This window comes from Panthera onca, chromosome F2, assembly GCF_046562875.1.
Source record: "Panthera onca isolate mPanOnc1 chromosome F2, mPanOnc1 haplotype 2, whole genome shotgun sequence".
NCBI classification, from domain to species: Eukaryota; Metazoa; Chordata; class Mammalia; order Carnivora; family Felidae; genus Panthera; species Panthera onca.
In genome coordinates this window covers 49,993,303-50,009,557 of record NC_138356.1, presented here as the reverse complement: position 1 = coordinate 50,009,557, position 16,255 = coordinate 49,993,303, and the positions used below count along the sequence as shown (strand labels likewise).

Below are 16,255 nucleotides of genomic sequence, written 5' to 3'. Positions count from 1 at the left end.
TCCGCATGAGAGATACAATTACAGTTTTACCTTGTCCTTTTGATTAAATAAACAGAGACCCACTCAAAGTAGCTTAAGTAGGGGGAGTGGGATTAATGCCAAAATCACATAAACAGATTAGGAGACGGGCCTCTGAGTAGCTCAGTCGGTTAAGTGTCTGACTTTGGCTCAGGTCACGATCTTGCTGTTCGTGAGTTCAAGCCCCACCTCAGGCTCTGTGCTGACAGCTCAGAGCCTGGAGCCTGATTCGGCTTCTGTGTCTCCCTCTCTATCTGCCCCTCCCCCACTCATGCTCTGTCTTTCTCTCAAAAATAAATAAATGTTAAAAAAATTTTAAAAAAAGAGAGATTAGGAGAATCCCTTGGACATCTAAGAAGGGGAGAACTAAAATATGGCAGGACCTCAGGCAGTGTGGAGCTGAAAGATGGTTCTGAATTCAAATTTTTTTCAAAACATCCTGGCAGAGCTTTAATACTATACCATGATTATGATACAATTATAGTCTTATATGCCTACTTTTAAAAAATCTGCCTACCAATTACTTCCTCTGTTTAATCATGCTTCTGATCCCCCATTATTTGGGGCTGCAGGGATAATTCTAATTCTTATCGTTCTAATGCTAGAAGATGTTGGAATTCTAGACCAGCCAGAGTAGAGACAACTCCCCAAAATTTTACACTTTCAGTTGTGACTTGGGAAAGAACAGGCCTTAGGAATGAGGGCCGTGCTCCAATGCTAAGTTCAAAACAGAAACAGACCTGCCCTAACAAAGAATGGAACCAGCCTGCCAGGACCCAAAGAATCCACCAGTAACTTAACCATAATTTCAATACAAAGAGAAGCACACTTAGGAAAATGTAGTCAAATTGCTGAAAACCAAATGTGAAGAGAAAAATCTTGAAAGCAGTCGTATTTTTTTTAAAACGAAGCCACAAAGAGGGAGAGAAAAGGATGAATTATGACTGCCTTTCATCATAAAGAATGGAGTCTGACAACAATGAGATGACAACTTTGAAGTTCTGCAACAGACAGAAAGACACTGAGCAACAGAATGCTTTATTCAGTAAAAAATATACTTCAAAAGTTAAGGTGAAATAAAGCTATTTTCAGGATAACAAAAGCCTAGAGAATTTGTTGACAGTAGACCTGCCTGATAAGAAATGCTAAGGGAAGCCTCCAGGCTAAGAAGAAAGAACACTAGGCAGAAAGTTGAATCTACAGGACAGAGTGAGAAAATCAGAAATAGTAAATATTGGGGCACCTGGGTGGCTCAGTCAGTTCAGCATCCAACTTTGGCTCAAGTCAGGTCAGGATCTTGCTGTTTGTGAGTTCGAGCCCCGCGTCTGGCTCAGTGCTGACAGTTCAGAGCCTGGAGCCTGTTTCAGATTCTGTGTCTCCATCTGTCTCTCTGCCCCTCTCCCACTTGTGCTCACGCACATGCTCTCTCTCTCTCTCTCTCTCTCTTTGAGAAATAATAAATGAATAAACTTTTTAAAAATAGTAAATGTTATTTGAAAAATATAAAAGAGTATCTTTTTCCTACTGCTAATTTGTTTGAAAGACAACTGATTATTTAAAGCAAAAATAAGACATTGCATTGCAGTGTTTCATGACTCACATAGACAAATAACAAGAGTGAAAAGGATAGGCGAGAGCAATAGAATTTTGCCGTTGTAAGGTTCTTATATTTTATGTGCACTCGTGAAATATTAACTCTAAGTGGACAGTTGTAAGTGAAGAATTCATTTGTCATCTATCTAGAAGCAGCCATAAAAATATCAATGCAGAGGAAATAGAGGAATTAAAATGGAATATTAAAAAACACATTAATTCAAAAGACAGGAAAAGAAAAGATAAATAGGATAGGATAACTTGGAAGTAAATACCAAGATGCGATGCTTAAACCCGGCCATATTAATAGTGCTACTAAATGTAAATGAATTAAACCTTGCAAGTAAAAGGAAGAAGCAATCAGAGTAGACTATAAAGCGAAAGCTGCCCGGAGGAGACAGAAACACAATTTAAATAAATCAGCAGGGACAGGTTGGGAGTAGAAAGATGGAAGCAGTAAGAGTAAGAAGGCTGGCATGAATATTCCAGCACAAAGTAAAATTGCAGACAAGGAATATTAGCAGTGATAAAAGGGTAGTGCATAGTAATAAACGGTTTAATTCGTCAGGAAGACATAACAATCATGCATGTTAGGCAATTAATAACAGAGGTTCAGAATACAGGAGGGAAAAAAAAAAACCTGAGAGAATCAAAGGGGAAAATCGACACACCTACATGAAACTGCAGATTTTATTACCTCTCTCTCAGTAACTGATGGAGATTTAGCCGTACTATCAACCAACTTGACCTGATTAATATTTGCAGACCCCTAACACCACACCCAACACCTGCAGAAAGCACATTATTTTCCATTGCACTGGGAATGTTTGCCAAGATAAGCAAAAGCTAGACAATAAAATATGTCCCCACAGGTATCAAAAGATCAATATCTTAGAGTCTGTTTTCTGGCCAAATTAGAATTATGTTAGAAATCAATAATAAGGGGCACCTGGGTGGCTCAGTCAGTGGGCGTCGTACTTCAGCTCAGGCCATGATCTCATGGTCTGTGAGTTCCAGCCCCACGTCGGGCTCTGTGCTGACAGCTCGGAGCCTGGAGCCTGCTTTGGATTCTGTGTCTCCCTCTCTCTCGGCCCCTCCCCTGCTCATGCTCTGTCTCTGTCTCAAAAATAAATAAACGTTAAAAAAAAATTTTTTTAAAAATCAATAATAAGATACCGAGAACATTCCCGAATATTTGGAATTAGTGCAAGATGTACAGATGCAGATAGCAATCACCAAGTGTGATAAAACATTTTACCTAAATGACAGTGAGGGATGAAGCCACAGCACAGTGTAAAAGGATATGTATAACTATAAGGATATTAGAGAAGAAGAAAGATTTAAAATCAATGATCTAGGCTTCTACTTTAAGAAACTAGAATAAGAACAAATCAAATTCAAAGTGATTAGAAAGTGGGAAATGAAGAGCAGGAATCAGTGAAACAGAGAACAAAGAATATGGAAATTAACAAAGCCAAAAGGTGGTATGTCGGAAAGAGAAACAAAATTGATAAGCCCCTAGTAAGCCTGATTAAGAAAAAAGAGAAAATTATCAATACCAAGAGTAAGAGAGGAGGGCTCATTATTTTATTTTATTTATTTTTTTAATTTTTTTTTTAAATGTTTTTATTTTTGCGACAGAGACAGAGCATGAGCAGGGGAGGGGCAGAGAGAGAGGGAGACACAGAATCGGAAGCAGGCTCCAGGCTCTGAGCTGTCAGCACAGAGTCTGACGTGGGGCTCGAACCCACAGACTGAGAGATCATGACCTGAGCCGAAGTCGGACGCTTAACCGACTGAGCCACCCAGGCGCCCCAGAGGGTTCATTATTTTAAATGCTACAAACATTTAAAGGATGATAAAAAATATTGTAAATAGCTTTATAACAATAACATTTGGCAACTTACATAAAGTCAACAGATTCCTTAGAAATCATAGCCCAAACTGAAAGATATTCTAGTAGCTTTTTATTTATTAAGCAAATTTAACTGATAGTCACATCTTTCCCACAAAGAAAATTCCAGGCCTAGATGGCTTCACTGGTGAATTCTGTCAAATATTTATGAAATAATGCCAGTTTTACACAGATTTATTCAGAAAATAAAGGAGGAAACACTTGCTGACTAATTTTTTTCACGAGGCCATCATCTCCCAGATAACAGCCTGACAAGTATCACAAAGAAAGAAAATTAAAGACCAATATCTGGACACAGATGCAAGAATCCTTAACAAAATAATAAATCAGCTCCAGCAATATATAAAGAAAATAATACATCACAATCAAGTTGGGTTTCCTTCCAAATTTTTAAATGGCTTACCATTGGAAAATCAATCAGTGTAATTCATATAGTAACAGTGTGTGGGTGAAAAACAATACAAACATCTCAGTAGAAGGAGAAAAGGCATTTGACAAAATTTACCAGCCCTTCGTGACAAAAACTCTCAGCAAATTGAGACTAAAAGGGAACTTGCTCAATATGGTAGAGCATCTACAAAAATCCTACAGCTACCACAATACCTAAGGGTTAAATATTGAGCATTCCCTTGAAGTCTTGGGCAGAACTTCTTGACAAGCATTCAAGCTGTTTCCTTTCCCCACCTGACTGGTGCCCTTCACTATTCCTTCTTCCTCTTTTTTCTCTCTTAGAACCGTAGATGTGATGGCAGGAGCCACAGCTACCATCTTCTAACCAGGAAGCAACCTTGAAGAAAAAATAAGCTACTTTCACTGGAGACTCTGTTATCCTGTGCTGAACGCAGTTCCTGGTTAATACAAGAAATGACTTTGGTTGCGTACTTATTGTATCCTGGGCTGTGTTGGAAGTGGTCATTTCTTTTGTCATTTTAACTCCCAACAGCCCTTTGAAGTGGCCATTACCTGCCTTTGCGGCAGATGAGTAAACTGACACACAGTAAGTCAACAATAAACAGAAAAGCTCACTTCCTTCAGGCAAACTTTCTGAAGAAAATTCACCAAATCTTCCTCTTTGTTCCTGTCTAGTGCGTATCTTATCTAGCAACAGACATATTTTAGGTACAGAAGAATACACTTTGGTCATATTCAGAGAGGTCCTTTTGCAGTCTGGGATGAGGTCTTATTCACCATGGCGTTATTAGTGCAGGAACAGAATTTAAAAAATATATATATAAAACCATATTTAAAAAATAAAATATAGAGACTATACTGCCCTGCAGTGTATTCTTTGGGGTTGTCATTATTAAGAAGACCAGCTATACAGTGGAGACAAGAGCAGGTGGCAATCGGTAGTGTTTGAGCCCTGGGATACCAGGACCTGAAAAGTTCTTGTAATCAGCAGTCTCCCACGGGCACTGCTGCTTGCTGGGACCTGTCTTCACATTCCTCGGACCCCTGAGCCCTACTCTGTTCCCTGTCCCGAGAACCTGTTCCATAAGTGCACAATGCTGTGTTTGAAATCCAGCTGATAAACTGCCCAGCCCGCAGATAGGAAAAAGACCTCTGGCTGGGCGGACTAGTGCTCTGATAATCCCATACTACAGGCAGAGAGGAAGGATAACAGACCTCTTGCAGCGACTGCAAGGTGCTCCCACTGCTGCTTATTGTGTTCCAAGAGGGAGACCTTTCCATCATGGTGCCGTTGTGGTCCTGCTCTCTGTGTGTGCGGTTTGTGTCCCTCAAACTGAACTCCTGCCCAGAAGGGTGGCTGTCTCCTCTCTGAGTGTCCTCTTAAAAGCCACGACCTTTCTCCTTCACATTCAAGGTGTACTCAGCTCCCCAGGAAGACTCTGGATGTAACTATATCATTAAAGGAAGCCTCCAAGTGTTTATTTCTCTTTCCATTTTGTCTCTGGTGCTCATTCACATTCACCCATTCACCTGCCCCGCTCCAGCTAGGTGTGAGAAAACGAACTACATTCCAGACAGGGAAAACAGACCAAAGCTAGTTAAGGGCTAAATTGTTTTGGGGCGTTTTTCTCTCTCGGTCCCCTCCTTTTCTATACTCTTCTTTCCCTCTTTCCCTTCCCACGCCCATTTCCTCTTCCATACCATGAAAAATGCGTGATAGGGTTTGAGGTTCAGCTTGGAGTGAAGGGTCACAGTATTTACACCTGAGACTAGAAAGATGATTTATTGTGAGAATAGAAAAGATAGAAGACAGAAAAGATGGGCCTGTTAGTATCTAGAGACGGAGGACCAGTCTATTTGGAAGATAAATGATTCCTGGGTATCTGAAGTGCCTGTCTCTCAGATAATTTTAAGACTTGAGGCCCTTTTGTACCCTGTCACTTCTTCTGAAAAAGCCCAAAGAACTAGATTTTTGGTTTTGTGAGTCTGGCATTATTTCCGTAAGTCTTCAGGCACTAAGTTTATACCTTGAGGTTGACTAGACTGTCAACTTTGAGTGCCCAGCACTCATCAGAACTCAGAATATTTAGGATGAGTCCACCCCCTATCCTGCTGCTCCCCCTTACCACCGAGGCATTGATTTTGTTGTTTTTTTTTTGTTGTTGTTGGTTTTTGCCTGTTAGCCCACAAAGTTCTTGGCTATAATAAATCAAGAATGAACTAGGCAATGCATACTTTTTCTCACAATTTCCAAAGTTTCCCCAGCAAGAGCTTGAAATGTGCTAAGGAAGGCTCAGGATTGCCTAACACATAGTTTCTTGCCCTTGCCTAACACATGCTGTTCGTTACTCTCAGATAGGGCCCAAGTCATCAGCAGTCAGGGTTTGGGTACCCCAGCATATCACCCAATGTAGTCTGTGGGGGCCCTCATTGATCTTGGGTGGCCACCCCAAAAGTCTGTTGTCCCCAGCAGCCCAGCCAGACCCATGACAGAGGGGAGCCCAGACCCTGCAGGTGAAAAGCAGAGAAAAGTCTGACCTATTTCTTGCCTAGGAAACAACCAAAGAGGCTGCACAATAAGGAACCCAAGGATCTATGAGGATTCTGAGGTCACCCTGCTCCCATGTTATGTTATCTTCCAGGGGCTGGGACTTCCTGTCCCATCACTGACTCTCCAGGACAGAGAGCCAGCCAGTGAACTCTCCCAGGGTATTTTTAAGGTCCTGTCTTTTGGATGTCTGCCCAACTCTGCCTAGCTGTACCTTCTGACAAGGCCCTGAGCTGCCTTGCTGCCTGAGATTTCTCGCCGGGGTCTTTTATGCAACCCTGATGGTAGCTGAATACATTGGGGGTACATTTCTTCTTCAGGGAAGATCAGACGTGGTCTGCAAGGAGCTCAGCAGAGCTACCCCCCAATCCAGCAGGTGATCCCTCAGTTTGGCCCTGAATGTCCAGAGAAAACTTTTTTTTTTTTTAATGTTTATTTTTGAGATAGAGAGGGAAGGAGACAGAGCATGAGTGGGGGAGGAGTAGAGAGAGAGAGGGAGACACACGGAATCCGAAGCAGACTCCAGGCTCTGAGCTGTCCGCACAGAGCCTGACGCGGGGCTCAAACCCATGAACCGTGAGATCATGACCTGAGCTGAAGTCAGACGCTCAACCGACTGAGCCACCCAGGTGCCCCAAAACAATTTGTTTTCTTAAGAGGACTTGCACCTTCAGTGAGACCAGCAAAGAGTGAAATGGTATTCTGATCAATTACTTATACTCATAATAGCATTTGGGAGCACTTACTTTATACCACTCATGGTGCTGTGTTCCATATACATCGTTTTATTCAATCCCTATGATGACCCAATGAGCTGGTAGTTTTACTATTGTCATTTTGCAGTTTGGGGTAGTGAGACTCAGAGAATATAAATGACATGGTCAAGGCTGAACATCAAGCAAGCGGCAGAGCCAGGAACCGGAAAAAAAACCCAAACTGGTTTGTAATGTGGAAGTCAGTCACTTACACTCTGGGACTAAGTCAATACAGGCGGACAGCTTTGGTGATTGCTTGGCCATTCCTCTCTCAGCCCCTACAAGCGTGACCACCATGTCCTTTATTGCGGACTGTGGAGCTTTGATCACATGTTCCCGGGAAAGTGAAGGTGCTGATGTCAATGGCAGCCACGTTGTTCGGGTTTAGTCAGAACCGCTAAAGAGGAGCTCGGTCCTGAGCAGGGAGTTGAGCTGTAGGGAGGGGCTAGCATGGATCATTTCTGAGAAAGCAGAAGGGCTTTTCAAGAGAGGGCATGCAAGAAAGGCAAGGGGGTTGGTATAATAGGAGTGTGTGAGTAGCAAGGAAATAGCTCTTTAGACTAGGAGGTGGACATTGAGTAATGACAAATAACCTGGGATAGGCATGGGGGACTGAGCTCGAAGGGAGTCCTTGGAAAGGGAAGAGATGGCTATTTCCAAGAATGGAGAGAAAACTAGGTTTGAATTTTTAACTAATTAAGCCAGCTTTTAAATTTAGAGCCGGGCAGCAGGGTGGGGGGCCTTCCGAGAGAACTCTGCTGGGGTTTTTTTTCTTCCAGTTTAAGGAACTGCCCTGGGAGGATTCGCAGAAACCCTCGCCTCCAGAGCCACACCATAGAAGCCAGTCTCTGGACAGGTTGTTACACGTCCCGTTACCACCGGCGTCTCCCCCGCTGAAAATGCACCACCCCCCTCACCCCCACAAAGCTGAACTGACACAGCTGGGTAAAGCCCCTGTCACTCTTCTCACCTTCACCCAAGGAATGGCAGATGGCCTCTTGTGATTCTTCAGGACTCTGCCATCCGTGGAGGTGACGCTGACTCAGAAATCTCAGTTTATTCACAGACTCTGTGAGCTGAGTCATTTAACCAGAAAGCACTTCAGTCTGTAACAACCACCTTTCCCCCACCATAGAATAACAATGTTTTGTTTTTTTTAAAGCAGCAACTTTTTAATGATGTGAGCAGAAATCCTTTGGCTCTTTGGAAACATGCTCTACTGAGGGCTATTTGCTAAGACCAGCAATCTGTTTCTGGCACGGAGAAGGAAAATAAAATTATTTTGTTGTCCTGAAATGATGCATGAGTTCAAGGAAAGCTGCACCAGGCTTGGGGATGGGGAGAAGGGAAGCCAGAGAAAGCCGTGCATACAACGTCTGTAAAGAAAATGTTTTATTTAAAGTGTTAAATACCATCACCAGAATGAATTTGATTTACATTAGTTGGTGTTCATTACAGGACGAATCTGCCCTTTTTTTTTTTTTTTTTTTCCCAACTGGAATTCCCTTTACTTTGAAAACATACTATGTACAGGGCAGCAATGGTCACTGGAATAGTGCTATTTACATGACTAAACCACAAGTCGAGGTGCAGACATGTGAAAATTAAAAAAAAAAAAAAAAAAAAATACACCAACTTTTAAATAAATACTGCATAATGACAAGTATGTACAAATATCCCATACAGTCATGTCCTTCTTACTAAAATTAGAAATAATTTATATAGGAATATGCACAAAAGATTACGTGACTGCATCTTAGTATCAGGAAAATGGTAAACGTTTATTCTACGGGAGAGTGTAGACACTATAGGTCTATTAAATCAATTGCTGCTGGTACACAAGTGTCTAAATTATTTCCATAAAGTTTTATTCGTTCTTTTAACAACTTTACCTGGGTCCATCGTAGATCTCAGAATGTCAAGACACAGTCTCGGTGTATTTCATATTGCACCACATAAAGAGAAGGCATTTTTAGTGATACTCATTTTAACTTTTGCACCATATCAAGCATGATAGTTTTTAATGGTCAGCATGGAATTTAGAAAGGAAAAAAAAAAAAAAAGAAGAAGAAGAAGAAGAAGAAGAAGAAAGCAATTTTTGTGCATGGCCTTAACTGGTATGTATGTGGATTTCAAAAGTTGCTGTAAGAAATTGAAATCGACCTGTAAGAATGCATTATCAAAGTGTACATAAAGAAACAGAAAGTGTGGGTGGTTTGTTAACGTTAACCAGTGACTTCTCCTCTCAATAGGGAAACTTAAGAGAAATTCGACCTTGCAGCACCACCCAATGGTAATAACTGTCTGTAAAACCAAAGGCAGGGGTTTGACCTTAGGGGATTTGTGGTGTAGACTTTTGGTGATGGCGTGAAAGAACTATTAATCGGCAGATTGACTTTCTTCGAGTCACCTAAAAATTGGAGCTTTAAAATTATCTGTTGCATATTTATGTTTACTATATTTCTTTAGAAATATAATTTGTGAAAAATTGTATTTTACTACAGAAAAATGAATTAATAAACAGCCCTGTGTTTCAGGCTCCAAATTTTTAGCAGTGTTTCTATTCACATAGTAAATGGAAATTGGCTAAAGAAATTGCTTTAATTAATTAAAAAACAAAACCTAAGACCTTCTAGAAATAATACTTTAACCCCTGTATGAATAATGCTGGTGCTAAAAACAAATTTATTAGACATTACAATGGCCACATGATTGTAGGGTTTTCCTGTAAACTGAACTTTGAAGGTGAAAATAAAAGTACCATGCACTGTACAATAAACTGCAAAAGTTCAAATATCTTCTTTATCAAATACATGCTGACTTACTTTAATGTACTCCCAAATCATGTTGCAAAATCCTTTTCAACATGCTGGAAATAAAGAAAGCTCTTAGTTTTTTTTTCCCCCCCCTTGAGAAATTCATAAATTCAGAAGCATCTATAGCTCTGAATCAAACATGGGGTGTAAGGAGTATCAGGTCAAAAACTTGTAATCTTTTAGCATAATCACTCTGGTAGGGAGAAAGAAAACAAAAGATTAAAAGAGCGAAGAGGAAAAGTAAGACAGAGAAGAGGAAGAAAGATGCGAACAATTTGCACATATTGAACTTCATAAGATTTGTATATTTAACATGGAAATCAATTGAATATATTATGCTTATTTGTCACATAAAGAGAATTTTAAGTATCTTCTAGAAAGTATTCTCATTTGTAATGTCTGCCAAAACACAGACTATGATCAGTTTAAAGAATAAACATGGTGTCTCTTTGTACCACCCCGTTGCGTTCTCTCCCCTTTTTAAAACCATGCAATAGTGAAATTTACTTTTAAAAATAATATAAATTGTTGAAAATGGCTGATTTTTATTCTTTTTTTTTTTTTGCAAGTTGCAGCCCCAAGAAAATAATTTAAGTATTCAGCTAATCTGTGTCCATGCAAAAAAAGTTTAATTTCATTCAGTACAGTGTAGCCACAGAATTTTGTTTTTCAGAGTCCAACACATCGTGGCATTAGTGAATGGCGTGCCTGCCGGAGCTCTGAGTCTGCCACTGTTCACGCAGGACTGGCCGCTGCTGGTCACGCTCCAGAGGAGGGCTGACGTCTGTCCCGGACCACTTCTTTGGTCTCTTGCTTTTCACCTGATGCTTCCTAGGACTTCACTCCTTGACTTGTAACATGGCTTAATGACTGTATAGCTCCATTTCTGTGGCGTAACAGGGCTTTGGGGTCAGAGAAATGAAGAAAAAGGAACGATAAAAATATAAAGGTGCCATTGAAAAGGGCTTTTGTTGCATGAAACTGACTGATTCTTTGAGATTAATCCATGGCTTCAGATTGGACCAAAACTCGAGTGTTATTGAACTCCAAACCTGATAGTTCTTCATAACTGCTCTTTCACCTGAGGGCCATCTTTAGGGCACAATGTGTGCAACTTCCTCTGAGAACACAGGATCGCTTTGTATCCCTAGAAACAGGCTCAGAAGACACAACATTAAGCATGCAGTGTTACCAGGGTTTGCGACCTGTGATTTTTTTTTATTTTTTTGTAACGCTGGTTGCTATGACAACAGTTTTACAGCTGCTATGAACGAGAGTAAGAAGGTCCGGTTGAACTTTCCAGAGATGATTGGGAAGCTCTTCTTGTCAGAGGGGCCAAGGTTGGATCTACTAGGGAGGAAGGAGGGAAAAGTTTGAACCATCCAATCACCATATTGGATAGCTCCAGTTCATCTAAAAGTATCTGGGCCACTCCCATAAAGGATTTGTGATCCATGCGGCCATAATCTCCCCAGACAATGATCTGTTGGCAAAATACAAAGGAGAGTAATGTCAGTATAACTATGTACGTGAAAACTTGTAAACTAAAATACATTGAGTTAATGTGCGGATATCAAACGTTAAGTTAAACAGTTGTATTTTAATTGCTGGGATAGTTGTTTTTAACTACTAGAACCCAAAGGTACATGAGGACAAGTGTACTCGAGTGTTACGATCATAAGCAGTCCAGGGAGATCGGAGTCTGTGTATGATGGGGCTTTGCAAGTCTCTAGTTCACTGTGAAAGAAACAACAGCATCTGTGGCTTTATAGCACCAGCCACTGTTGTGACGCTTCCGAGAATTTCGAGTGTGGGCAACCGAAAAGAAGGCAATAAGAAGATATGGGGGTGCAAGGTTTGACTCCATGAAAATACTTTCTTATGTAGGGGATAAACAATTCAGTAAATACCTGTAAAACCTTCCCTTGGGGACTTTCTTCAAAAGATAATAGCTGCTGGTAAAGGGGTTCCAGCGTTTTTCTTGCCACCTTTGTTTTCTTTTTGGCTATGCAGACTCCATTATCTAACAGATACACCTTTACATATGGTGCTTGAGAAAGAAAACATAGAGGGGAGAGTTAAGCGATGAGCCATGGTTATGAAATACTCAACTTGCACGTGACATCTACAACAGCTTAATTTTAGGCTGAAAGAGCCAGCAATCAAAAGTCACCAGTCTTTCCACACTGTGTCAAAATCATTAGATAAAGAATAGGTGTTTGTTTGTTTGTTTATTTATTTATTTACTTACTTATTTATTATAAAACTGCCATTCAAGTAGTTTTAGGCAATATTAACTCAGAGGCTACTCTGAGTTGTTACTATTATACCGTCAAGTGGTTACATAGATTTAAACACTGTATTAAATAAGGTGAACTGCTTCTAGTCCCTAACAATATTCAGGAGAGACGTCTTGTTCAGTCTTTCATCTGTCAGGACTTAAATCTAACTAAATGTGCTAGAAGCTATATATTGTTTTAGAAATAAATTATAATATAAATACTATAGTTTATATAATAATATAATATAAATTTTATAAATAAAAATCATTTATTTATTATTCCAAGGGGTTTGTTTGTTTGTTTTTATTTTTTGGTTAATGTTTATTTATTTTCGACAGAGAGAGACAGAGCATGAACAGGGGAGGGGCAGAGAGAGAGGGAGACACACAGAATCTGAAGCAGGCTCCAGGCTCTGAGGTGTCAGCACAGAGCCCGAGGCGGGGCTCGAACTCACGGACCATAAGATCATGACCTGAGCCGAAGTCTGACACAACCGACTGAGCCACCCAGATGCCCCAAAAGATTTATTTATTGATGGTGGTGTGGGTACAAGATAGCGGTGGGGCTTGGTGTGATATGTTCACATTAGCTGGGAAGAGGCAACTAATTATGAATTCCATGGCTTGAGATGTGTCTGACTCTTCATAAAAGCATTTTCAGGGGCACCTGGGTGGCTCAGTTGGTTGAGCGTCCGACTTCGGCTCAGGTCATGATCTCACAGTCTGTGAGTTCGAGCCCCATGTCAGACTCTGCTGACAGCTCAGAGCCTGGAGCCTGCTTTGGATTCTGTCTCTCTCTCTCTCTTTCTCTCTCTCTCTCTGCCCCTCCCCTGCTCATTCTCTCTCTCTGTCTCTCTCTCTCTCTCTGTCAAAAATAAACATTTAAAAAATTTTTAAAAAATTATAAAAAATTAAAAAAAAAAGCATTTTCATGCACGTACAAATTATGATATTCTTTATAGCAGAGTGGGTTGACTAGCTCCAAGACTTTTATAAACACAATTGACTTAATCGCTCCTGCAAGGTTGTACAATAGGTAATACACATTATAATTTAGAATTTCTGGAAGGATAGGAAGGAAAGTCAAGAAATTCAAAATTACAATTCAATCAGTGGAGGTGCTGAGGTGAGAAACCAAGTTTCAGAATCTTTACTAATTGTTCTACATAACAGATCTCATGCTCTGTACATCTCTGCACGATGTATCTGGAGTCTGTGTCATTTTTCACGGCCCCAAGCACCTTAGATGATGACATTTCAGTATGAAATACGTGACAGCACGATAAAAACTGACAATGGTGCCTCTCTTTCTTTGTACAATACAGAAAGTAAAAGTTTTCTAATTAGAATGTCCTATATACAAAGGCTTTTGCTACTTTGGCAACCTGTATCTGTGTTTACTCTAATTTCAGGACTTTAAGAATTTGTAAGGAGAATTTTGAAGCTCCAGATAAAGTAAAGAATGACACAAAATATCAGCTAATCAGAAAAAGAACTTCTTATGTACATGTTGTACAAAATAAATTATCTAAGTGTGGTAGTTTTTATTTTGCAATGGTTTCTACTACATATGTATTTATTTAACAACGTATATTAGCCCTACCAGACCACTCTAATCGAATGCTCACTTAGGATCAACACACAGAGTACTACAGATAACAGACTCCCTTATTATTAGTATCCTTAATTATCTGAAAACCAGGTTTTCAGCATCTAATCAAAAACAAAGTCTCTGAATTGAAAAGTAATGGATTGCAAATAATAGAAGCATGTCTTCTTTTATTACCTGGCAGTGTCTTGGAACCTGGTTTTACAACAAGGCCACGAGCCCGAATGATTTCCACCTCCAATTGTCCCTTTTTGTCCATCATTCCTACCTGAATGTCACCTAATGGCATATGAGGAAGAAACAGACAGGCCTTAGTGTACAAATGCAGTAAGAAAAATGCTTGTGTCCAAAGACCTTGGTTTTAGATCATTCCATCATTTCCCATATAGTTTCTAAAATTCAACTATATTTAAAAATGTATCAATGATATCTTACTTTATTTTTTTATTTTCTATTTTTTAATGTGTATTTATTTTTGAGACAATGTGAGAGACAGAGGGCAAGCAGCAGAGGTGCAGACAGATGGAGACACAGAATCTGAAGCGGGTTCCAGGCTCTGAGCTGTCAGCCCAGAGCCCAACGCGGGCTCAAACTCACGAACTGTGAGATCATGACCTGAGCCGAAGTCGGACGCTTAACTGACTGAGCCACTCAGGTGCCCCGATGTTATCTTACTTTAAAAAGCATATTTAGGGGCGCCTGGGTGGCTCAGTTGGTTAAGTGGCCGACTTTGGCTCAGGTCATGATCTCACGGTCCGTGAGTTCGAGCCCCGCATCGGGCTCTGTGCTGACAGCTCAGAGCCTGGAGCCTGTTTCAGATTCTGTGTCTCCCTCTCACTGACCCTCCCCTGTTCATGCTCTGTCTCTCTCTGTCTCAAAAATAAATAAACGTTAAAAAAATAAAAATAAAAAGCATATTTAAATGAAGTGGAAAAATTGGTTAAAAATTTTTATTGGTAAAATAAAAATACTTATTTCTGTTGACAATACTGTTCGAGACTCTATGAAATCAGAGAATGTAATTTTCAATAATCCAGAAGAGAATCAATAAAATCACAAGACAGAAATTCTTACCCATTGCAGGTGTAGCCAGAGTCTGACGCCCCACTAGCTGGGCAGGGCCAAGGCCATCCAGAAAATCACTGAATTGGCTATCGGAGGCCAGGCGGACGCCAGGGAAGATCAGACTAAAAGCAAAAGAACACATGAGATTAAACCCTCAACCCATTTACTCTCAGGCAGCTCGGGTTTCCCTCTTGCCCCCTTCTGTTACTGCCACTATTTTCCTACTTATATTAATTGCATCCCAACACCCAGATCCACCTCCCATGGCTCTTCCTTTCTTCTTCTGTAGTGGCCCATGTGTGTCACCAGAAGCACCTGTCACACTGGATTGCAGGCTGCTGTGTGTGTGTCTTTCTCTTCCTTGTCTGGAGGACATGGACTGTGATTTCTAGCAGTAACACCGAGCACCTGCTGAGCACTTACTCCACAACAGGCACTGTTGTATTGAGTCCTCTTAGCTACTAGGAGATCGATTTTAATATCTAACCTGTTTTATAGATGAAACTTCCAGATCATTCCCATCAGTACACGAACATACTGTTATTCTTCCACCTTAAAAAAAAAAAAATCTTCTACCTTAAAAAAAAAAATCCCTTTCAAGAAGAAGAAGAAGAAGAAGAAGAAGAAGAAGAAGAAGAAAAAGAAAAAGAAAAAGAAAAAAAAAAAAGGGGCACTTGGGTGGCTCAGTCGGTTAAGCATCCAACTTCGGCTCATGTCATGATCTCACGGTTTGTGAGTCCGGGCCCCACATCACGTGAGCTCAAGTCCCACTTCAGATGAGTTCGAGTCCCACTCTATGCTCTGCACTCCACTCTCTCTCTCTCTTTCTCCCTCTGCCCCTCACTCACTCATGCTTTTTCTCTCTCTCTCTCTCAAAAAAAATCCCTTTCCTCACTCCACTTCTTCTGCTGCTACCTCGCACCCCATTTCTCTACTCAAAACTCCTTGGGGGAGTTGACTCTATCGCTATCTTCAATTTCTTTTTTCTTGTTCTTTCTTGAAACTCTATTCAGTTTTTCCTTGCTCTCTTGCTTGCTTTATTTTTCTCCACTCTACCAAAATTTCTCTGACCAAGGTGACCTAAGGGCCACAGTGGTAAGCCCAATTGTTAGTACTCATCTAATGTAACACATTAGCGGCATCTGGCACAATCAAGCCCTCCCTCTTCCTTGAAACATTTTGTCCACTTTGCTTCCCAGATCCTCTAGTCCTCTGATATTCCCCCTTTGGCCACTCTGCTTCAG

General features: G+C 40.6%; 1 protein-coding gene across 50 annotated transcripts in view; it reads right to left on the bottom strand.

The window, feature by feature from the left end:
* Positions 1-8,617: 8,617 nt before the first annotated feature.
* The window catches only part of RIMS2 (regulating synaptic membrane exocytosis 2), a 602,465-nt gene continuing 594,827 nt past the window's right edge, over positions 8,618-16,255 (bottom strand). For all 50 annotated transcript variants that reach the window (XM_060611071.3, XM_060611073.3, XM_060611075.3 and 47 more), the window contains 4 exons: positions 15,021-15,133; positions 14,124-14,225; positions 11,967-12,106; positions 8,618-11,539 (listed from right to left, as the gene is read on the bottom strand). In XM_060611071.3, coding sequence (XP_060467054.2) covers positions 11,321-11,539; positions 11,967-12,106; positions 14,124-14,225; positions 15,021-15,133 — 574 coding nt within the window. In that variant the 3' untranslated portion in view covers positions 8,618-11,320. The remainder of the gene's footprint in view (positions 11,540-11,966; positions 12,107-14,123; positions 14,226-15,020; positions 15,134-16,255) is intronic.